The following is a 25,562-nucleotide window of genomic DNA, read 5'->3' on the forward strand; positions in this document are numbered from 1 at the left end:
AAATGAGAAGAATTTGAGGGTTAATTTTAGGAAATCCAAACCCAAAACACATAAGTTGTTCTTTACATGTTTGGAATTTGCATTCCTTTCTCTCATTCTTCCAAGAAGACATAATAAAAAGTACATTAATTTTATGTGTATAATATACACAAATTTGAGTTCTATTTTGAATGATTCCTAACTCTGTCCCTACAATAATACAGCACAGCCCCTATAAAAAAGTGAGGATAATGATAACCATCTTCTATTTGACAGAAATGTGAAAATTCATATGACATTAATATATAAAGAAAACATCTGTCAACAACAAACTTTCACATATAACAGTAATACCATTAACAGATCCTTGTAAAATTATCCACAATATCAATAACATTAGCAATAAACATTTGTTACTCTATTCCTTGGATACTGAATGTGTGTGTGCTTGTGTGTGTGTGTGTTTCCATGTTTTAATAGGAGGTCCATTTATAAATATACTTTCCTGATGTCATTTCTTCTTCTAGTTGCAACTCTCTTGTGTTTTAAACATGGCATCATAATCTAGTGGAAATAATACAGTGCTGGATAGACAACAGTGCCTTTATAGTAGGACCTTCTCCTGAACTCAGCGTCACAATAATAGAGGGTTAAATGCAAGTTTTTAGCAACAGATAGAGCTGAGTTTAAACAACAGTTCTACCACTTACCAGTTTGCCTTCTTGGTTATGTAATCTAAGCTCTCTAAGATTATTTCCATTTCCCTCTCTAAAAAATTGTCATTCTATTATTCCATTATTACTTTGCCTACCAACTTTTTCTGAAGACATAAAAGAGATAATGCGTGAAAAAGCATTGTAAGATGTCTGTCTTAGAAAACACCCAATAAATATTCATATTTTATGGCTTAGGACCTTGTATAAAAGGAGAATAAAAGGGAGAAAATAATATGAAATAATTATGATGGGTATGCAGAAAGTGAAAAATGGGGATGAAAAACAGAGGGAATCGTTCACATTTTTGGTGCACTTTTCTCTGTCATTAGAGTTCTGAATAAATCAAGGTGCTAAAAACACATTCTTGGGGATAAAGATTTCTTGGTTAAAGTTTAGTAAATTTAAACAAGAGAACAAATTTTAAAGTGAAGGTGAATACTTTTCATTCTGCACAGTTTCTATGAATTATTTTGTACTTTTTCATGGAATAACTAGAGAACTCTAACTTTTTTGTCAGGCACATAATATAATCATTAACTTGAAAAATCAAAATTTAATACTAATGTTTACGAGAAAGATGAAAATATATTTGCATATGTAAATGAAATTCTCCTGGTAATATATACAGTTCAATGAAGAAGTGAAAAATGAATGACTACTCCAACAATTTCTATACAAATTTAAAATATTATCATTTTCTAAAACTTATATTACTTCCTAAATATTTATCATACTTAATATGATTTTTAAGACTACAAGTATTTCTTCACATGAATAATAATTAAAAACGTAATAAATAAGAAAATGTTTGTTATGCCTAAAATAGCTGATTATGTTATTGTTTCCAGGAAAGTAGAAAATGTCAGATACACTAAATACATCACTCTTTTCCACACTCTTCACACACATCAAAGTGACTCAGTTCAACTTCCTTCTGATTTTTTATTGAAGAGTTATTCACATCATAGGTTATTGAGCAATCTATAGAACAATGTAGTATTTTAAATAAACCAATTCACTCAGTAGTTTGAAAATGAGTGTTTGTAATCTGGACTCATGACTCCCTTAAGGATAGTTTTGCAAACTTCATAATACTCTAAACTGTGTTATTTGATTTATGATTGAAGTCAGAACTGTTGCCAAAGAAGAAAAGAAAATGAAATTCATGTTCAAATAACATTTTCATTCTGTTCAAATAACATTTTTTTTTTTTTTTTTGAGACAGAGTCTCGCTCTGTCACCCAGGTTGGAGTGCTGTGGCCTGATCTCAGCTCACTGCAAGCTCCGCCTCCCGGGTTCACGCCATTCTCCTGCCTCAGCCTCCCGGGTAGCTGGGACTACAGGCGCCGCCACCTCGCCCGGCTAGATTTTGTATTTTTTTTTAGTAGAGACGGGGTTTCACCGTGTTAGCCAGGATGGTCTCGATCTCCTGACCTCGTGATCCGCCCGTCTCGGCCTCCCAAAGTGCTGGGATTACAGGCTTGAGCCACCGCGCCTGGCCAAATAACATTTTTAAAGCCAATAATTTGATGGAATGATGAAAATTATTTTAATCTTTGATTTTTTTCATACATAAAAATAAGTTATTTCATCTGTGTGGTCTCTTAGGTATCTTTCAGTTCCACCTATATATAATCCTTTATTTTATTTTATTTTAAGCTCTGGGGTACATGTGCAGAACATGCAGGTTTGTTGCATAGGTGGTTTTGAAAATGTGGCAGATTTATACCATGGAATCCTATGCAGCCATAAAAACGATGAGTTTATGTCCTTTGCAGGGACATGGATGAAGGTGAAAACCATTATTCTCAGCAAACTAACACAAGAACAGAAAACCAAACACTGCATGTCCTCACTCATAATCGAGAGTTAAACAATGAGAACACATGGACACAAGGCAGGGAACATCACACACTGGGGTCTGTCACGGGGAGGGAGAGCATTAGGAGAAATACCTAATGTAGATTATGGGTTGATGGATGCAGCAAACCACCTATGTATAATTCTATGAATATAAAATATACTCGGAGTAGGTAGAACCTCTATTACCTCAGCATTTCAATTCTATAACTTCAAAAGGCAAAATGTATGTATATGTCCAAGTGAAAAAAAATCAAATTCTCTATTAAGAAATAATATTAAATAATCCACAAATTTATGCTAGTCATTTTTCACTACTATCAAATGAAGCCCCTTTGTCTCCACCCAACCTCATCTACATTTTGGTTATTATCTCTAAAAGAAAAATCAAATATAGTTGCTGTTATATTTCTGGTTATTTCCATCTCTTTTTTATGATACATTTTTAAGTTTACACATTAACTTGCACATTTACACCTCTTTGATGACCTGGTTTTACTGCATTGTGTGTATATAAGTATGTGTGTGTGTGTTTAATTCAATCTCTACTTTCTACTTATACTATGGTATCTGTGGAACTTAGAATCTAGCTAATTTATTATATTGGCATTCTTTCTCATCTTGCTGGTGATTTTTTTTTTCCTAAACTTTCAAAGCTGTCATTTGGAAACAGCTGGTTTATAAGGCTTCAGTTTCTTAATGCTTTTCCTATTGCTTTAAGCCCAGAAAAATCTTATGTTTTTGTTCCCGTTTTATAACATTGAATATTAATATCATGTAACTGCTAACCACTTGATGGCTGCCTGCTCTTAGAACTTAAATACTGTATTTGTGTTAAAAAGAACAAATTGAGAGGGGACTTTGTCATTGTTTTTAATGGTTTGTCTTATTATACTAGGAATTCTAGTGATGTAATTCATAAATGTGTGGATAACAAGCAGAAGGTATATACATTATTTACTGATTTTTCATTACTTACTTAGAAATTTAAGTCTTCCCCATCAGCTCAAGATATGGAGACATTCATTTACCATATTCTTCTCATCATAAATAGTCTGCCCCCAATTTTTGATATTAGACTGCTGACTGCTTTCAAGTGCCAACACTCTTCCTTTCCCTTCTGCCCTATAGATGGGGAGGCTGGTAAGTCCCAGTCTATGTGTAGGACCTCATTCCAGCCCCAATGTATATATTTTTTAATTTTAAAAAGTATGTATGTATGTATGTATGTATGTATTTTAAGACAGGGTCCTGCTCTGTTGCCTAGACTGGAGGGCAGTGGCAGGATCTCTGCTCACTGCGACTTCCACCTCCCAGCTCAAGCAATCCTCCCGCCTCAGTCTCCCGAGTAGCTGGGACCACAGGCGTGGACCACCACGTCTGGCTAATTTTTGTATTTTTGTAGAGATGGGGTTTCACCATGTTGACCTGGCTGGTCTAGAACTCCTGAGCTCAAGCTATCCTCCCATGTTGACCTCTCAAAGTGCTGGGATTACAGGTGTGAGCCACCATGCCCAGCCCAGCCCCAATCTTTAATCGTGATGAAAGCCAAGCCAGTTTCTTTTTCTTGCTCTTTCCAGCCCAAGCCATTTTTTGACCTGGTTGGAAGCCTGCCTCACTCTCCATAGAAAGCCTTATTATACAAGTTGTACCCTTTTCAATACCCTGTTGGTGCAGGTGTGCAGTCATCAGTCTCAACAGGACCGGATTTGGGATGGTGGTTAGGTATTATCCCATCTATGAAAGCTAGTCTTAACAATTGGCACAGCAAGGGGTATCTAGGCAATGACCACAACTGCTGGGGGTCTTTCTTCTTATGTTTTGCCTTGTTAATTTGTTGTGTTGTATGGAGACAATTATGCTGTTTGGGTTTTTTTCTGCCTCCTGGAAAGCTGATACTTTAACCGAAGCAACTTTATGGTGCATTTGCTGAGTCATTCCAAGTTTCTGTTCAGAATTAAATGATCTTAATGCCTGGAAGCATCAGCAATATTTAGGAACAGGAGTTTGGCAATAGCCCCATGTCATGTGTCTTTGCCCAGACCTATCTTTGTGTCTCATACTGAATCATGTGGTTGGGATCCAGTAAGAAATGTGACTGACACTAGGCCCAGGGGAATAATTCCTACTGTGTGATCACTGGTTGTATGTTTCAACCATGCATCAGCCCCCATTCTACAGTGTGTCTTAGGAAAAATACCTGTTACTTTGTGCATTATACAGTTTCATTGGGTGGTTCCTTATATGGAAGAAGAGCAGTTACCATGTGGAATGCTGAGTTTCATACTCCTTTTAGGAGTGGCCACCCCAAAAACTGCTTCTGCTGCTGTTGCTGTCTATACCTCCATGACAATACAGTTCCTGATCCCCACAGTTAGAGAGAAAACCAAAAACAGGCCTCTGTGGCATACCCAAGAGGTTAATTCAAACCCAACTTCGACCTAGGGAACTTAAAATGTGATGAAGCAACCACTGCCATCAGGGAGGCCCATAACCCGGATGATACTTACTTGAGACTCTGAAGGAGAAGGCTTGTAAATATGAGCAGGATAGAAAACAAACAAACAAAAAACAACACCAGCCCCAACAACAAAAACAAAAATGGATATAGGAGGAATAAACAGAAAACTGGATACACAGGAGGAAACAAAAATGTAAACAGAAGTCTAAAATGTGTCCCACTTGGAAATTCTTAAATTACTTGAAGAATTTATAAAGACAGGTGAGTCTGGTGAATGGTGTTGTGCCTCTACAACACAAGCTCCAAATTAACTTGTGTGTTTCCTGAGATGCACCCATTGGCAAAACTTCAGAACTTTAATCAAAGCTGAGGATTGAACTAGAGTTATCACTGGAGATGACACTAAATTCAAACAAAGTACCCTAAATATGGGGATTCACTAAAATAAAGGTACCTTCCCTTACTCTTGTGGAGGTGATTATTACATATAAAATACAGGGCAAATAAATATACCTTATCTTAACCATCAGAATTACTTTCTGGCCTAAATTCTCCACGATCATAACAGATATTGTATAAAAATGTCCCATAGTAGACATGGATGCTCTGATTCAATTAATAGCAAATTAAAGTAAATCAAATCAGATCTTTGACACATACAAGTAGTTTGGCTATATAAAACCTCAGGCACATTCTGTCTGCTCAATGTAAGTAGTTAATAAGGACTACAATAATTGGAACAAGTCCTTCAAGGATTGGAATCCCTTACCAGAGAACTATTTACAGAAGGGGTAATAGTCACCACTTCTTCTCCATTTAATAGTCAAATTTGGCTTGTTCTTAAAATTGAACAAAAATAAGCAGAGCCTGGTAGTAGATCATCCTAAGTTTAATGCTGTGGTTCCACATATTAAGACCACCATCACTCGGTGACATTACTGACTCCATTCAATCATCAATTTGTAAATACTTTGCAGTCATAAAGTCATAAGGATTTGACAAATATGTTCTATTAAGTGCCTCTTTTGATAGCCTCTTACACTCCTAAAAGGAGATAGCTCTTTTGGCCCCCAACAAAAATGCTTCTGTTGCTGTTGCTGCCTATGCCTCCGTAACAACACAGATACCGATCCCCACTGTTACAGGAAAAGGCTTGTAGTTTTTCTTTACCTTCAAAAGAACTCAAACTTCTCTACTTGACTACACATAGGATATTTAAACAGTTCTGCAGTCACAAACAATCCCTCTGTAAGATCTTTACTGCATCCAAGTTTCTGTGGGAAAACAGGTATGATATTACATTGATGCCATTCTCTTCCAAGGAGATTCCTTTGACACAGTCATTCAGGATGAATAAACATTCAAAAAGGAACTCACACAAAAGAATAGACCATTGCCTTGTACAAACTGCAAGGTTCCCAAGTGTAGTCAAACTTCTGAGCATTACTTGATCAAAGGCTACTTCATCATTGACAGTCTCGAGAAACAATGACCTGTCAGTATCTACAACGTTAAGACAGAGCTAACATTTTAAGGCCTTTTGGGGTTCCAGATGGAAGATATTCCTCATTAACAAGTATTACATTTTACTTAAGTCCATTTATGCTCCTACTCACAAACTGGCCTACACTGAATGAGACCCCTTAAAACAAAAGGCTCTAGAATCTCTCCAAATTGCAGTTACAACAGGCGATCACATTGTTCGCCTCTTCTACGGCCCCCTGCATCAACCATAATGGTGCTCATGGGCTTCTGGTAGCAAAAACTTTCCTCCTTGGTTACATGCTATATACCATTAGAAAGGCAACTGCTAGTTGTATACTGAGCTCTACTGAAATCAGATGCCCTGTGCTCAGGAGTCTGCATTCAGAGGCCCATTGTGCCTTTGGTTATGAAAGTATCACCCTGCAAGTCTGACATAGCCACCAAAAACCCTATAGGAAACGGTAAAACTTGGGCATATGCCACCTGTAGGAGGGGAATGTTTCCCCTGTCCTCAGCCCCTTGTCATATGCCATGATACTTGAGCAAGTCACATGTATCCTAAATCCCTTGGCAACCTAGGGAGCCCCTTGAGATTAATCAAGTGAACAGTGCATGGATGGTGGTATTGTGTTAAATGTGATGAAGTTCACTCGAGAACTGCTGCTTTTGATCCCTTAAAATGACAGACCTAACAAAGGACAGGACCCAACGGTTAGCAGGGAGTCATTTGAGCACTAGACACCCTGGATAATAACAGTTCCCACTTGCACATTTCTACAGACTCTTGGGTCACTGTCTGTGATTTGGTCCTCTGGTCCAGCCAATGGCAGAAAAAATTCCTTATCCAAGGTTGCCCTCTGCAAGGTAAAGAACTCTGGGAATCTCTTGCCTTATACATACACAAAATAATAATCAAGGTCACACGTGTCTTTACACATACACATTTAAGACCATAATACAAGACTCATCAAAACAATTCTCACCACCTTCTGTGTTCCAGACATCATTGTAAGTGACTAAGATATGAATTTCACTTTTCCAAAATACACAACACTGTGCTTTTGAACAAGGCATTTAAGATAACTTTCATCTGCCTACTAACCACAGGCTACAAGCTTCATGGAGCATTTTGTTAAATGAAACAAGGCACATTTCAGTCAGCTGTCCAACATCAGGGGTACACTGCAATGGTGTCTGACTCCATTTTTGATATTTGACTGCTGACAATTTTCAAGCTCTTATACAACCTTCTGCCCCATATTTGAGCAAGTTGATAAGAAAGCCTGAGCACTTCTTACTTTTTCCCTAGCAGGAAGTTTACGCTCCTTATGCATGAGAAATCTCATCCAAAACCCAACCTCTAATCACGATAAAGGCCAAAACAAAACTGATCTGCTCCCTCAGACCTACTTAGGAGTCCATCTTGCTCTCCTCACAAAAAACAAACAAACAAATAAACAAAAAACAAACAAAACTCATCAAACACTATTGGGACATGTGTGGCATCCTCAGTTTTAACATCTAAACCATATTTTGGGTGAATTCTCCACACTGCCTCTGTGGAGTGGTAAAAATTCTCCTCAGAACTGTATCCAGTTTATGTAGATCATCATCAGTTCTAGGTAAATAATAATAATAAAGAAATAATGCTATACATATCTCTTCCACTTAGCACCTTATAATCTGTGAAAACAAATCAAAGGTATACAATCATAAACAATTACATAATAATTAAGGGTAAAATAATAGGCACCAAAATTAATGACAGAGGTGGTACAAATAAAATTGTGTAAAGATAGAATTAACGTAAGTGTGAACAGATTTGAAAGAATGATTCTATGTTAAGAAAGATATCTGTGACTGACTTTAGTAAATATACGTTGAGCACTTGCACAAAGCACATGGGATACAGTAATAAAAACATAGGCATAGTTTAGAAGTAAGCTCCCAATTTCAAGTTTTATATCTCAGTATTCTCAGTTGTGGAGCAGTAAGCAGAAGAGAAATGAGAAATTAAGAATATGGGAATATATACAAAAATTAACTATCATGGAGGCCAAGGAAGATGTATTTTTCTTGGAATGAAATGAGGTGTTGGGTATTATCAACTAGCTCTTACTACAGCTTTTTTCCTTCTAATCTATGTGCCATAAAAAATATCTATCGTCATAAAGACACTGAAGAAGAGGAGAATTGAGAAAATGTTATTAGTTTATTTAGCAATGCTTATGGTGGGAGTTTCAAATACAAGTCATGCATCTTGCATTCATACAAGTGTGCTACAGAGGTTACCGGTGACCCTGAGAAATAAATTTTCCAAATAACAATTTCTCATATTTAAGGTTTATGATCCTTCTCTAAAGTACTCATAATTTTTCAGGTGTGCTGTTCAGAAATGTATTTTAAATACTTAACAAAATTTCCTTAATTTTCTCATGTTTCTCCATCATATGGCTCCATTTATGTCACTACGACTATTTTTTAGTTGTTTTTCTTATGAAATCAGACTACTTCTGTTTCCTTCACTGCGCAGTAGTGGAATGTTTTTTATCTTTTCTGAAGGTATAGAACTGCTTTTCTTTTAAAAGTGAATGCAAACTTTAAAAATAATATTATTAGCATCAAAATTATTATTGCTGTAAATTTGGTAACTATGTTTTTGGATCTCAAGACATGTCTTTACCCATCTACTATTTATTTGGTATGGGCTATGGTGACCCAAGGTCTAAATCAGACTGGCCCAAATCAAGACTGATTTCATTATAATTAACTTTTCATTTATTAGAAATCTAAGGAATGGTTTCCCTAACCAAAGGGTTCATTTTCTGTCTAGATGTCTAGAAATCACCAAATATAAAAACATATTTGATTTCTACACACAAACAAAATTAAGTATGTATGCTTATGTTTGTATATATTATGCATATTTATATATATTTGTAAAGAGTATTGCTAGACTGCTGAATCACGTTAGACTCTATAATTGACTTACAAACAAAATCAACAAAGAGAAAAGCATTGTATAAACACACAAATTCAACATACGCATACAGGCAGTCAAATGGTTTGCATCATCAGAATCACGGTTTCATTGCTAGCTCTATTAACTTAGCAGTGCAATTTATACTTTTTCAGAATTACCTAAATACATAGTCTAAAGCAATTATTTCAACATGCATGTGTGTGTATCTGAGTGTGTGTGTATGTGTGTGTGCATGTAAGTGTAGAACCTATACACTATAAGGTAGGACAGTTACCGAAATATATAGAGTAAAGCAATGGTTTCAACATGCAGGTGTGTGTGTGTGTGTGTATGCATGTATGTGTAAAACCTACACACTATAAGGTAGGCCAGAAGGGCTATCACTCTATCACCTTCAGTATATTATAGTCCAGAAGGAAAGACCTAACTATGAAGTTTTCAAAAGCCATTACAGTGATTCTAATGTGAGTACAGAACCTCCCCAACCACACACAAAACGTTTTAAACACACACACAACCACACACACACACACACATGCATAATTCCCTTATCCTTTGCAGCATCTAAGAACCAATGGATAAATGAGCCTGTGGAAAGAAAATTTCTATGTTACGTGCAACGCTTTAATTAAATAAAAGAATAATGTAAGAACTGGTAAATACAAATATTTGTATTCTTAAGTAAATAGTCTATCTAAAATATACTATGGATCTAAATACAACACTGCTTACAGATCATGACTTCCTTATGAAGACCTAGGGAACCTCAATCAATTTTATAATTTTCTCTTCAGTTTTCATTTTATAGAGTAGCAGCCATTTGACAGGGAACTGGGATTAAAAGCTTAATTTACTTTATGCGGCATTGCTAAGTAGAAGAATGATCTTTAGGCAGTTTGAGATGTTAAGTGGACAGAAAGCCATGACTATGTGGTTAAATTAAGTCAAATAAATTGGATGCATTAAATACCCTCTTGTTAGTAAGTGTGCCAGTGAGACTCTTATTAAGTTAAATTAAGTAAATAATGAAAGTAAGAAATGCTTTCCTGGGTTTGAGAATGAATGAGATTAAGAATCAGTAGAACTAGAAAATATTAGAAAAAAATTATAAAATAAGGTAAAAAGAAAGATTTAAGGGTAAAGTTTTTGTTAGAGAGAAAGTGAAACAAAATTACAGATGAGCTCAGACTTACGCCTGCGAGTTTGTGGTTGTATGTTCATATGTGTGAATTAGGATACATTGAAGGTTAGTGAACACAGCTATGCTTGACTAATATTAAAGTACTTAATCACAGGAGTACTTACTTTATATATTTCATTTATAACTTTAAGTGAATTGACATGAACATTTTCTAAGGTGGTATCATGCACCTAAAAACAATGCACCAATGAGGAATGATGAAGTAAGATCTATGTTACTCTATGTGCTTTGCCACAGAATTACTTGCCTTTAACTCTGATCAACTCACTCCACACATTTCTGCCTTTTTCTATCTTGTGAAATAAGACTATATTTTTTACTTAATCTTCACTCTGCTCATATAGCCAAAGTTCAGGCACAGCTAGTAAAACAGAGGGCAAGATTTAAACTCAGATCAATGTGTTCCAAGCCCGGTGCTAATTGGTCAGGCAAAATAACTGGATAAGTGACTTGTCCAGAAATGGGACAGAGAGATAGAGTAGCTTAAAATCAGCAATAAAAATTGTTATTTGAAATAGTAGGCATCAGACATACATTACAGATTCTTCATCATGTGAATAAAGAAAAATGAACATCAATCTGGCTGCACTATGCAAGATATTGAAGAGAAGAGAGATTTGGTATATTAAATCCACCAAAATTAATTAAATCGAAGAAAAGCCGTGAAGTTTTTATGTCAACCCTCTGAAAAACCTTTTGTTTACTTATGCATTTTAAGTACTTACCTGGATGCATTTGGTGCCTAGTGCTACTCAAATATTTGTAATTCTGGTAGATAACAAGATGGAGAGGATCTTCCAGATAAACATTAAGTATTTGTGTTTCATGTTAAGGAATTAGAACAGATACAGCTACAAACCCAACTTTGCCATCTATCAACATAGATGAATTGTTGAAACCACAGGAAGCAATCAACGCCCCAAGGTGATGTGTAGAAAAGACCAAAAAAACTATAAACAGCTTTTGTAAACATGTGGTTTATTTCACTTAGTGTAATCTTGTCCAGGTTCATCCATGTTGTTCTCCTTCTCTCAAAAAGTCAAATTCATGGAAAAAGAGTAGGAGGGTGGTTACCATTGGCCAGAGGATGGGGGAAATGGGAAGATGATGGTTAAAGATAACCTTCTATTATAAAGTGCATAAGTTCTGGAGACCTAAAGTATAGCATGGTAACTACAGTTAATATATCATGTGCTTGAAATTTGCTAAGAGAGATCTTAAGTAGTCTCACTATAATATTCTTAAGAATATTTACATACACCTTTGTTAAGTAAAACAGCTTCTGAAATAAATCAGTCTAAAATCTATAACCTTTTATGTCTAATTAGAGAATGTGCCAACGATAACGTAAGGGTTCTCCTGTATAGTAGATGAAGGAGGCCTACTCTAAAAAGTTGAAAAGCAAAAGAAAACTAGTTTTCTAATCACTTTAAAAACCACGATAATATCTTGAAATATCTTTCATTATTAACTTTAATTAGCACAAAAATATTGAAACATAAACACTCCTTAGAATTTAATCTTTACAATGGCAAATTCCAGGAAATTTACTGGAGAAATATAAGTACATTAATTTGAAAGTAAAGCATTTATATGCATTTAAGTTTAATTGATTTATTTCATTTTAAAATCTGAGTATTGAATTCAAGATTTTGTATTATTTTTCTTTAATAGCTCTGAAATAACATATTGCTCCATTTGAGGAAAGGGAAACAAACAGAAAATACTTACTTGTGATGGTATTTTTCGAGACTGACACACGGGAGGGAAAAAGAAACACACAAAACACAGTTTAAACAATGACTAAACAATACATACATGTAACAATCAGTAACAAGGACAAAATGTAACATATACCAACGTAACAAAATCCAGTTTCATGCGTATTTATCATAGGGCTTTTGAACCAAATTAGCTGAAGAATAAGCTATTATTTTTAAATATTCAGTCTTGTTAGATTGTTTTTGTCTGAAATTGTCATCCTAAGTTTGATAGAAAAAGTGGTGCTTGTAGAAGAAAATAAAATAATCGGTAGTAGTTTATAAAGCTACTATAGTCATAACAGAATACTTGATATAATTATCGACATTCAATAATCATTATTGGTGTTAATGTTTGTACTATTTTTTAATTTCAGATCTTACAGTAAGATTGATTTTTTCTCCTAAATATACATGTAATTAAGTTAGTTGACAGAAATATTCTGAGCTTTCAGATTGGCTATGGAATCTAAAATAATTGATTTCCTTAATCAATGTTTCATAGCTAAGTAGGGGTTATAAATAAAAATCATGCTGTCTTATTCTTCAAGTTTAAAGAACAATAGTCTATTCATTTTTGAATAGGTGAAAGTAACATTTTCAAGTATATTATTTGATGTAATATAACTTGTAATTTAACTCATTTAGTATTAGTATTATAAGTATTATAATGGTATTATCTATAATTGAAAATATACAAAATGCATAATAAACATTTGATTGTGGGTTTCTTGAAACTATTTCAGGATTCCTTATACATGACACAATGTAATAAATGTTTGAGAGAATAATAGCAAAGGATGGACAGGTAGAATTTTAAAACCAATCAATCCTAAGCCTTATTAAAATAATCTTAATAAGATTTTGTAATAGATAAATTCATATCTTAATAATATATTTTAAATGCTACTTCCCATTCTAATAGTAAAGTGTTAATGATTGGCAGATGGGACAATGCTTATTCCACTACGCACATTTTTGGAAGCTACAAGATTTATTCACTATAAAAGTGACCAAGATTCAGGGTAACACATTCCACAAATTCACTGCATACACTATAAATGATGTTGGTACATTAATATGCTTTAAAAGATGTTTTTCTGGTTTCTAGTAAAATGTTCATGGTTATAGTATACTTCAAACAAATGAGATTTTCTGCACACTGAAAAACTGGAGGCACACCTAGGTTTACCTTTTCTTAACCAAAGGACAAATATGCTTAATAATTCAGAATTGTTCAGATTTTGGAAAGTTAATACTATGTTATATGCTATATGGTAGATAATACCCCCAGTGGAACCTGGGCATCCTTTATTTTCAAAAATTAATATTTCTGCAATGAAAAGTATAAATATTCACTCTAAATGAAATAAGTAAACATTATAAATAATCTCATGAAAATTAAGGTGAGGTTTTGTCACTAAATGACTTCAGGGAGCCTTTTTGCATTTTATAATTTTGTATTAGGGATTGAGAAGGAAAATACTGATCCTTTTTGTCCACTAAGAGTAATATGTGTCCCTGTCCTTCCTGTATATATTTTTCAAACCAGGAGTATCTGATGTTTGTTGAAACTCCCTGAACTAGAAACATATAGATGGTGGTAGAAGTTCTCCTGGCACGGAGGACATATGATTAATTAAGAATGGGCAGTTCCATCTCTACTCTGTTTTCCATAGGCTGGTTTTCCAGCCACTGTGTGCACCCTCAGTTTACTCTCTGCTTGTGTTTGTGTGACTTCTCCTCTCACTAATCTACACCACATCAGAAAAAAATGAGATAGTATTCCAGGCTTTCTATAAATGTTACTAGTTTTGATTATCAATGTTCTTTACCAACATTTATGTTTTTAAAAATGTCAGCTAAACATTAGGCAGTGCTTCTCCCACCCCCACAGCCAAAGCAGTTATATCAGAGATAGAGCAAATGATAACTTTTGTTTTCTCTACTCAGAATGTGGGAAGATATTAAAGACAGGCTAGAAAATGATGTGGCATGAAAACCTGCATCTGCCTTTAAAAGTTTTTTTTTTTTTAATTTCATGAATAAACCAGAAAGCAAAGTCTGAAGTCTTTATATTATGTGTTTATCCTTATATAAGATGTTGATATTTAATAAAAGTTCTTCATAGTACAGAGTAGAATGTAGTACTTAAATGTGTATATACTAAAGAAATAATTAATGAATGGGTATGATATCACTACATTATGCCTATATATCTATTAGTGTTTTTATTAGTTATACATGCATGGTTTGAACAGTCAGAAAATGTTATAGCTTGTTTACAAAAATAGCAGCTTATAGCATAATCTCTCTTAATTCCCTCACATAAGACCCATCTACTTTTGCCTCTTAGTTGGATATGTTGTTCTTTCTCTCTCTGTTTCTATAGAATATGCCTGACTATTATTTCATGCTTTTTTCACTTTCTGCTTTTATCTATTGACTTCTCACTCTGCAATGAGAGTCATTAACAATCTTTTCCATATAATCCACTACGTTTGCCCTCATCATCTCAAAATAGTTGAACACAATTTTTATTGGATCAAAATTCAGGACATACTATGATTAAGTATACTTTACAGATGAGATATATAGGTATGTGGTTAGTATTCATTTCCTGTACACATTCTTTATTGTTGATAATGGTGTTATATTCCTAAAGTCAATAATTGCTTTATTGTATTAATTGCTTTGATATGTACTTAGATACATGCAATAATTTATCCTGAACTCTTTGGCTACGGTCTAATATTAATTCAAAACATTGAGATGTATCAGGAAGTCTATAGATTTAATCTTCCTAAAGAATTCTCTCTGAAGCCTTTTGACCTGCTCTAGGTCTCCCTTTGTGCCTGGGGGTCTTTTCATCACCATCCTGTTGATCCCCTTTACTTCATTATTGTCACTGGTTTCCACAAAACATCTGGTTTCCTGAAGATCATTGTTTCTCCCTCATTTTACTTATTCATTTTGGTGGTAGTAGTTTGCTTAGAGAGCAGACATTGGAAGGATATTTTTGGAGAATACATATAATCGACATCTGATTTATGCAACTCTTACACAAGTTTGCTTTGACTGGATAAAAAATTCTAATTTGAAAATAATACTTTTTTAAAATCTTGAGAGAATTGTTCCATTTTCTTCTGGTTCGTGGTATTGCTGTTGAGAAAACCCAAATAGGACCTTGCATGTGACCTATCCTATGGTCTCCTGCTCATCTCTCTGAAAGATTTTAGGATCCTCTCCTTACCTTCAGTGTTTTGAAAGGTGATGATGTGATTCACTGTTTAACTCACTGTTGTGGACACATAGTAACCCTTACCATTTGGAAACTAACACACTACTGATTTGTCTAGAATTATTATAGTAATATTTCTTCAATTTGTGTGCATTTCCTCTTCCTTGAAATCTTATGATTAAAATCTTAGAACTTCTAGATTAGTTCTCTAATTTTATCTCTTCTTTACTCTTTGTCCATGTTTTGAATTCTTGCTCTAGTTTATTAATAACTTCCTGAACTTCATATTATAAGCTTTTTCACTTCTGTTGGGAATTTTTAGTTGTCTTCTTAGAGTAAATGACTAATAATGTATCTGAAAGCTCTAGGTGAGATTCTTTTTATTGCTGCATTTCATGGTGATCTGGCTAGATTACTAAACTTAAAGAATCTCCCCCATCTGTATTTTTAGGCCCTTCCACTTGGATTGGTCAGTTTTTCTAGGAGAGAGTCTTCTAATCTGCTGAAGTGTAAAGTGTACAGAATATGTCTTTTAACTTAGCATTCAGAATTCAGTGTGATACTTCTAGCCCTCAACTCTTTCCGGGGTCCACAGGCCACAGACCACTTCCATAGACTAAATCTTTAATATATGTTCATTTAGGAGAGAGTGACAGAAGCAAAGATTTCTGAACTGTTGAGGAAAATCGAGATCTGACATAAAACTAAGCAAAAATATAGACTCTCTGATAGTAATTACTGAATGAAATTTCTACTTCCTGAAATCTAGTGTCTTTCTTTAAATTCAAGTAAGAGAACAGGGCCATTTTGAATACTGATGGTTATTTAAATTTCAAAACTTTGTTTTCGAATCATCTGGTATTTGAGAGACATGGTTAATTGTCTGAGTCAATTTTATTTTGTTAGATCCACTAAGCTCTTTTTCTGTGTTTTTATATAATCTGAAAAAAAAATAATGTTTTCTTCTTTAAATACAAAAAAATCTCAATGTCTTTACTGGGTTAAGATTTAATTGATGTTCCTTTCTACTTTTTTTGTTAAAGATTAATGTAAGAGATATGCACTTTAATGGTACTTTTTCATCTTGCAAAAGTATATCTTGCAAAGATAGATACTACTCAGCGTATCTAAAAATCTCCAAATTCAGGAAGCAAATAATATACTCATTCTTTTAACAAATGACCAAGAAAAACAAATCTTTTGCAAGATGAATTTTATCCTTTCATGTATCAGATCGTAATTACCATAGAGATCAACATATCGCTATTTTTTACCTTATTTACCAGGAAATTAAAAATAGAAGTCAGGCTCAACTATAGCACTCAGGGTATGCTAGTAGAGTAACATTAATTTCTCTGTTTCTATTAAAATATTTTGTTGTAAAAAGTGCTTAATGTTTCTATTGTTTATCTTTGTTAGTTGCCTCAATTCTTTCTACAATAGGCAGAATTTAATTTAATAAAAATATGAGTGCTAGAAGATGGATTGAATTCAGTATAGAAAAACAAGAGGTATTATTTTTATTTAAAAACAGTGTCCTTTTATCATCCCAATGATATATATTTTTAATATAATCTAGATATTTGAGAAATTACAAGCATTTTAATGAGATGATCTTTACTTGGTATGGGCAGAGTTGACTAAATGTAGTTAAATACTCCTTGATGACAATTCAAATACCCAGTTATCCTTTTCCTATCTGCAATGCCAACAGCACAAAAAGTCTTTTCATAATATATGGACATTATTATAATACATAATACTGACATGGACATGGAGTTGACCAAGGCCAGAAATTTACTGCATTGCAATTCCCAAAGCATATATGTGAGATTAAAAAAAAAAAAAAATGGCAACACTCTACCGTATGAAAATCTTCTTTGTACTTGCTATGGTCAAATAAGAAATTATTTGTATAGACTGAATATTTGTTCTCCATCACCACACAACGCATATGTGAAAACCTAATCCTCAGTGTTGATGATATTTGAAGGTGGGGCTTTGGGAAGGTGATTAGATCATGACAGAGCCTTATAAAAGAAGACTCAGAGAGATCCCCTTCCCTTTCCACCAGGTGAGAATTCAATGAGAAGATGGCCATCTGAGAACCAGGAAACAGGTCCTCACCAGACATGTAATCAACTGGTCCCCTGATCTTGGACTTCCCAGCCTTCAAAACTGTGAGAGTTAAATTTCTGTTGTTTACAAGCCACCCAGTCCATGGTTTTTTGTTATAACAGCCTGAATAGATCATGATCGTGCTTAACTGCTTGGGTATGAGAGCACTTGATCTTCTCTTAATCTTTAATTAAATAATATTGTTTTGAATCCAGTATTCTTAAAATTTTAGGCCTATCTAGACAAACATCTTACATATTTAACTGTCTGGTTTGTTTTTCCAGTCAATCATTCCTAATTTTGTCTTGATTCATCTCATTCTTTGCCATGTGAACAACCACCACCATAGGAAAAGAAAAACTCAGACTCAGCAGGAGAGATGGCAGCAAAACTTCATTTAAAAAAAAAAAATTATTATCATTAATATTTGAGATGAAGTCTCGCTCTGTCACCCAGGCTGGAGTGCAGTGGCACGATCTTGGCTCACGGCAACCTCTGCCTCCCAGGTTCAAACAATTCTTCTGCCTCAGCCTCTTGAGTAGCTGGGACTACAGGTGTGTACCACCACATCCGACTTATTTTTGTATTTTTTTTAGTAGAAATGCGGTTTCATCTTATTGGCCAGGCTGATCTCAAACTCCTGACCTTGTGATCCACCTGCCTAGGCCTCCAAAGGTGCTGGGATTACAAGCATGAGCCACTGTACCTGGCCACAAACCTCCATTTAACACTCCTGAAGGAAGCTATAGTAAAACCACCAAGAAGCACCTGAGAAAAACTAATCTATTTTCTGCTGGTAACTTACATAAGTGTCAAACTATAAATTTTAACAGCAACAATGAGAATCTACCCCATTATCCTTATGCTTTCTATAAAGTTCTTTTCTATAGGGATTTGTTAATTTTGTCACGAGGTGGTTTAATGATCATATAAATTACTGAAATGCATGTGTCTGAAATGAGCCACATAGTTGAGGTAATTTTGTATCAGACCAAAAAAGAAATGGCTAACCAAAATTTCTTTTTAATTTGTAATAACTTTGGAGTGTCTGAAGAAAAAAAATTGTCGAGAATACAAACTATAATTTATGTTAAATAATTTTATAGATATTGATAGAATGATGTGTTCATCCAAAATCTTTATTTCAGAAAAGAGTCTAACCTAAAAAGTGATATTATACTAAGGCTATAAAAACTACTTTGAACAACATGAACCACATGAAGTGACCAAATCAAAATGCAAATACGTTTTCGGCTTCATGAAACTTATCAGAGATTCTCCTTCCATACTAGCAGGATCAAGTTTGCTGTTAAATTTACTGAGGTTTACTTTGGGAAGATCTGACACTACTCTTAGAGTTTTCTTTTGGCTTTAGAGTGGTCATCCATCTACAGATTGAGAAATGAGAATTTTAACACTTACTAACTTATCTTTGTTTTGCTTCCTTCAAAATGATAATATATGCAGTAGGGGCATATATTAGAAATCCAGGTTGCTTGCCCTGAGAACTTTTCTTATTTGTCAGAACCTCAAGGTTATTTATAGTTAATTTGCTTCCTGATAATCTTCCAGAAACAGCTAATCCTAGATCTACAAAAGTCATCTAAAGCCCAACATCCATAGACTTAGAATAGCCGCTTAGCCAACAGTCTTTTTTGGAATACTGACATAGTTGAGTAAAACAAATAGTTGAAAAAAATTTGCTTCTGAGATTTAACACTACGTATTCAGGTAGCATTCTTTTTCACTTTCATTGCATTTTTTAGAAATCAGTTTATAAGGTTATGAATGATTGCACTCATCAGATTAAACATCAAAACAAGAATATATTGTTATGTCCAAACCTCAGATGTAGTAAGTTTCTGAGACTCAGTCCTGTAGATTCCAATGGGAACATCTCCAGTAGAAGAACACAACTTCTGATAAAGTCTGGCGTAAGTTCTGATCCATAAGTCATCCGCAGTGATTTTCATCTATAATACACACAAATTATTTACATATTAAATGTGTCAGAAATAGAAACCTAGTGGTACCTTTTCACTTCTTTCTTTATTTATTTTTATGGGGGGCGAGGTCTCACTCTGTCACCCAGGCTATAATGCAACGGTGCAATCACCGCTCACTGCAACCGCAACCAACATCCCTGACTCAAGCGTTTTTCACTTCTTAAAGGCAGAAATTATTAGTATTTGGAAATCTCCAAGTAATATTTCATGCTTATCCATGTATTAAATTTATTTATTATGCATCACCAAACTTAAGAAATCCAAGTACTCAATTTAGGGCAGTATGACATTATATTAGTTTGATATCAGTAGGCAATAGAGCACTGGTAATTGACTGGGAAATGTAAAGCATATGGAAACTATTCTGCATGCTGCAATAACTGGAGGCTGCCACTGGTATTTAATGTGCAGGGTCTGCTGATGTTACCAAATGTAAAGTGCAAAAGACACTCTAGTACCATAATGACTTGTTCCACCCAATGTTCTAATAATGCCCATATTGAGAAAGATGAATAGTAGAATAAGCATAGTGATAGAAGACAGGAAACAAAAATTGTAGTCCCCCTTTTCTTCTTGTAAATCTGAACTGTTATCAAATCATTTCATTCAGTATACTTGGACAAAGTATACTTATCTATAAAACAAAGGAGTTAAATAGCATGATCACCATTTTCCTGGACAGTATAGTATCCCATGGCAGTCTCAAATTGCCAGTTAATAAAAAAAAATTCATTCAACTTTTTTTTTTGAGACAGAGTCTTGCTCTGTTGCCCAGGCTGGAATGCAGTGAAGCCATCTCGGCTCACTGAAAGCTCCACCCCCCCAGGTTCACGTCAATCTCAGCCTCCCGAGTAGCTGGGACTACAGGTGCCCACCACCACACCCAGCTAATTTTTTGTATTTTTGGTAGAGATGGGGGTTTCACCGTGTTAGTCAAGATGGTCTCCATCTCCCGACCTTGTGATCTGCCTGCCTCAGCCTCCCAAAGTGCTGGGATTACAGGCGTGAGCCACCTCAACCAGCCAAATTCATTCAACATTTTACACAAAATGACTATTTATTATGATTACTAAGTAAAAATAATATGTTTTCCCTGAAATTTTTAAAGGAATTTAAAAAATTCAGATGCAACTCTGGATTCCTTCACAATACAAAAAATGACATATGACATGGAAGAATTAACAAAGTACATGGTAGATAGATTTCAAAACCCTCTATCACAACAATCTTCTATTACAGAGATTATTAACTTACAGAACAAAGAAACCCAGATCCTGGTGTAGTGTCCAGTCCCAACAGAAGTCTCGTGATAGAAATCATATAATCCTTCACAAATGACTGCAATATAAACAAACGAACAATACATAAATGTATATTTATATATAATGTGTATGACATGTGTAGAACAGCTAGAAGTATGAACATCTTCTAAAAGATTATTTCTCATATCACATTGTTAACCTTCCATATAAAAGTAAATTTAACCTATCTTGTTAGTATCCTAGATAGACATGTAGAGTCAAGTTGTTCATAAGGAAACATAGGAAATCATTTTTATCTAGAAATATCTAACTATACATATATTTTATGTGTGTTATTAGGCATGATAAAAACATTTTTAGAATTTTTAAAGCAAAAACCGCAAATGAAATGGTGACTATCATAAAAACTTGGAACAATTAAAATAAATTTTCAATGAAAAATTTCAGTCTTTTTTTTAGAATTAAGCTCTAAGCTAGTGAAGTAAATTTCTAAACTATATTTATTATTGCATATTCTCCTTCCACATTCATGATAGGGCCTTTTATTTATTTATTTATTTATTTATTTATTTATTTATTTATTTGAGATAGAGTCTTGTCGTGTCATCCAGGCTGGAGTGCAGTGGCATGATCTCGGCTCACTGCAGCCTCCACTTCCCAGGTTCAAGTGATTCTCCTGTCTCAATCTCCCAGGTAGCTGAGACAACAGGCATGTGCCATGGAGCCTGGCTGATTTTTGTATTTTTAGTAGAGACAAGATTTCCCATATTGGCCAGGCTGGTCTAGAACTCCCGACCTCAATGATAGCCTGCCTTGGCCACCCCAAAATGCTGAGATTACTGGCGTGAGCCAACACACCAGGACTAAAATCGAGTCTTTAAAAAATAAAGGCAGTAGCTCACGCCTGTAATCTCAGCACTTTGGGAGGCTGAGGCAGGCGGATCACAAGGTCAGGAGATTGAGACCATCCTGGCTAACACGGTGAAATCTCGTGTCCACTAAAAATACAAAAAATTAGCTGGGCGTGGTGGCAGGCGCCTGTAGTCCCAGCTACTCGGGAGGCTGAGGCATGAGAATGGCGTGAACCGGGCAGGCAGAGCTTGCAGTGAGCCAAGATCGTGCCATTGCACTCCAGCCTGGGTGACAGAGCGAGACTCCATCTCAAAAAAACAAACAAACAAATAAATAAAATGAAATAAATAAATAGAATCATCACATTTCCCTGGGGTGACAGTGCATCTCTTATACTATTGGAAAGTTTGAAAACTGGAATAGTCTTTACAGACACGGACCATTTTGTTAGTAAGCAATTAAAGAAAATGTGACTGAAAATAATTTCCAATCGTTCAAGAACCATTGACAATAGATCAAAAGTCCCACTGAAGAGAAATTATGCTCTGGATTTTACTAATTCAGAAGTCCTCTACTTCAGTGTTTTTCAAAAAAGTCACAAAATAGTTATGAATTATGCCAGCAATTTTTAAAAAAATGAAATAGAGTATACTCAGTAAGATAGAAAATAGTACAGCAAATTGCAAGCAGAAAGGGTAAGTGTTGTTCAGTTATACCTACATACATACATACATACATACATACATACATACATACACACACACAAATGCTGGTATGTATTGAAATGCAAAATATGTTTACTGTGTTAAAATTTAAGACTTTAGGCTGAGCACCGTGGCTCACGCCTTTAATCTCAGCACTTTGGGAGGCCAAGGTTGGCGGATCACCTGAGGTCAGGGGTTCAAGACCAGCCTGACCAACATGGTGAAAGTCGTCTCTATTAAAAATACAAAAATTAGCCACATGTGATGGTGCACGCCTGTAATCTCAGCTATTTGGGAGCCTGAGGCAAGAGAATTATTTGAACATGGGAGGTGGAGGTTGCAGTGAGCCGAGATCGCACCACTGCCCTCCAGAAAGGACAACAGACTGGACTCTGTCAAAAAAAAAATATATATATATATATATTTATATATATATATAGTTAGTTATATATATAGTTATTTTATATATATAGTTTTATATATATATATATAGTTCTAGTTCACTCTTTCTTTAGAAGTTTCAGAAAGTCATGCAATTTCCTGTATCTCTATTTATAACATAAACGTGAGGCAAAAATAAAGAGAAAGAAAAAACTACTGATTTCCATTTCTATAGAACAGTTTTTAGAACAGTTTTTCTTCTATTTAACTTATACATGAGATTTCATTACAAGATTTTATTTAAACAGAGGATACTGTGGCTAAAAAAATCTTAAAACTACTGGTACATAATTGCACCCAAGCATTTGGCTCCTATTGATATAAAATCTTTAGTTTCAACACTGCTCTTCAAATAAACCATCCCCTGCAATTTAATCTCTTTGAGAGATCAGAAGTATGTGTGTGTGGTAACAGTGTTTGGAGTGCGAGGCCGGCCTCCTGTAGTACCTAGAAAATATGTCTGGAAACTTTAGGGATAATAGAGGTGTATTTGTTCTACTTTGCTGTGTTTGCTCCAGCACTCATCTAACATGAGCAGATGGTTCCTGACATTGCTAGAGGCATACTCATAGGCAAAATTAGCTCAAAGGTCTGCAGAAAAGCTTTAACTCTCTTTGGATTAGTTTGTTCAGTCAAGCAATTATAGAAGACAGTACATAAATAAGCAAAAAAATAGGTACAATAAAATGCTGAAATGCTTAATTTGAGATTAATGTTATCAAATAATTTAAAACTCTATGAATATATCTTTCTTCTTAATGGAAATATTTAGAGATTGATTACTTGAATCAGAGAAAATGAAATAGTACTGCTGTTCAGTTTCTGGCAGAGACAAAAAAGATGGTATTAGTATGAACAAACATCTCTGCAAACCTCTTAGCTATGATAAAACAAAAAAGTTAACTTGGCATTCAGGAACAAACTCAATCGTTTTTAGTTGTTGTAGTCTTTTCATATTTTTCTAAAATAGGCAAGAATCAGTGGATTCTTAAAATGTCCTTAGTTTATCAGTTTATTGACATCAATTTGGTATTTTATTTCAAACCTGAAAAAAATGTATACCATAAGGAATGCTGTTTGTCTTAAGTCGGTAATTATCTATGACTTTTTTTAATCCACTAATATGCTTGGAGTAACATGCAAAATGTACTAAAATGTATTACATATATTAAAATTGCAGAACACTGGCACAAAAGAATGCCTGAAATAATTTCCATAGGTCACTTTAAAAAATAATATTTTTTCTTACAAAATGTTTCATAGGAGCATTTATGTCAATTATGTACATGAAATAAAATACTGAATTACTTCTGGAGCCAATTTTAAGTTAATAGCTGCATGTGAAACACTAGAAGTACTATTCATTTAAATAAAATCTAACTAAAACAGAAAACAACCACCATTTTAGAGAGAAAAAAAGAAATATTGTATACCTGATATAGCAGAGTGTCCAACATACTGATGCTAAACACCCTCCCAGCAGCAAAAGGCAGTCGAAACATAAAGGCTAAGTTAGAGCCTCTCTCCCGTTCTTTCTGTTCAGAAATTTGAGATAGAAAAATCTGTGAGCATTCCATATTTCATTCATTTCTGCCTCAGTAAATTGTATTGACATATGTAAAAAAAAATCTTATCGTGGTTCTTGGCTATAAATGTGTCATTACTTCACTGATAATTATATTTTTCAAATTGCCCTTTTGTTTTCACAACCACATTTTCTCAGTTAAAACACCCAATAGTGAAGAAGGGTTAATATTTTTTGTGCATTAAGCATGTATTTACTCTTCACACAAGAAGAGACATCATAATGGAAACAAATAAAAATCATTGAATCAAATGTTAAAAAAAAAACAAAAACCTAAGGTCACACAATGTACCATAACACTGCAAAGACCTGCTTTTAAATATTCTCATGGGTGAGAATAAAAAAATAGGGAGACAGGCACCTGTTACGGTCTGAATGTTTGTGTCCCCTCAAAATTCATACATTGAAATTCTAATCCCCAAGGTAATAGTATTAGGAAGTAAAGCCTTTGGGAGGTGATTAGGTCATGGAGGTGGAACCCTCATGAATGCAATTAATGCCCTTTTAAAAAAGAGAAACTCTTTGCCCCTTCTACCATGTGCCATCTACGAACTAGGAAATGGGCCCTCACCAGACACCAAATCTCCCAGCACCTTGAATGTGGAATCCCCAGCCTCCAGACTGAGAAATAAACATCTGGAGTCTATAAACCACCCAGTCTACAGTACTCTGTTCTAGGAGCCCTAACAGACTAAAACAGGCTTTGTACATCCAGGAGTCTCTAGCTGTTCATCATCTTAGTTTCATTTCTCCACCTAAATGATAAATTGCTTTTGCTATATCAGTTTGCAATCAATCTTCTGTATATCATACACACACACACACACACACACACACACACACACACATCTAAATTGTTTATGTATTTTTGAAGGCTTATGAGTTGAGGGGTGTTATGATGTATGATG

General features: G+C 34.6%; 1 protein-coding gene across 3 annotated transcripts in view; it reads right to left on the minus strand.

The window, feature by feature from the left end:
• Positions 1–25,562, minus strand: part of KCNT2 (potassium channel, sodium activated subfamily T, member 2) — a 406,969-nt gene that overhangs the window by 48,099 nt on the left and 333,308 nt on the right. For 2 of the 3 annotated variants that reach the window (XM_011951597.1, XM_011951596.1), the window contains 3 exons: positions 24,503–24,604; positions 21,065–21,148; positions 19,649–19,777 (listed from right to left, as the gene is read on the minus strand). In XM_011951597.1, the coding sequence (XP_011806987.1) occupies positions 19,649–19,777; positions 21,065–21,148; positions 24,503–24,604 (315 nt within the window). Of the gene's footprint in view, positions 1–12,416; positions 12,438–19,648; positions 19,778–21,064; positions 21,149–24,502; positions 24,605–25,562 lie in introns of all 3 variants that reach the window. The other variant, XM_011951598.1, reaches the window with a different exon arrangement.

Source organism: Colobus angolensis, unplaced genomic scaffold, assembly GCF_000951035.1.
Source record: "Colobus angolensis palliatus isolate OR3802 unplaced genomic scaffold, Cang.pa_1.0 Scaffold320, whole genome shotgun sequence".
Classification (NCBI taxonomy): Eukaryota; Metazoa; Chordata; class Mammalia; order Primates; family Cercopithecidae; genus Colobus; species Colobus angolensis.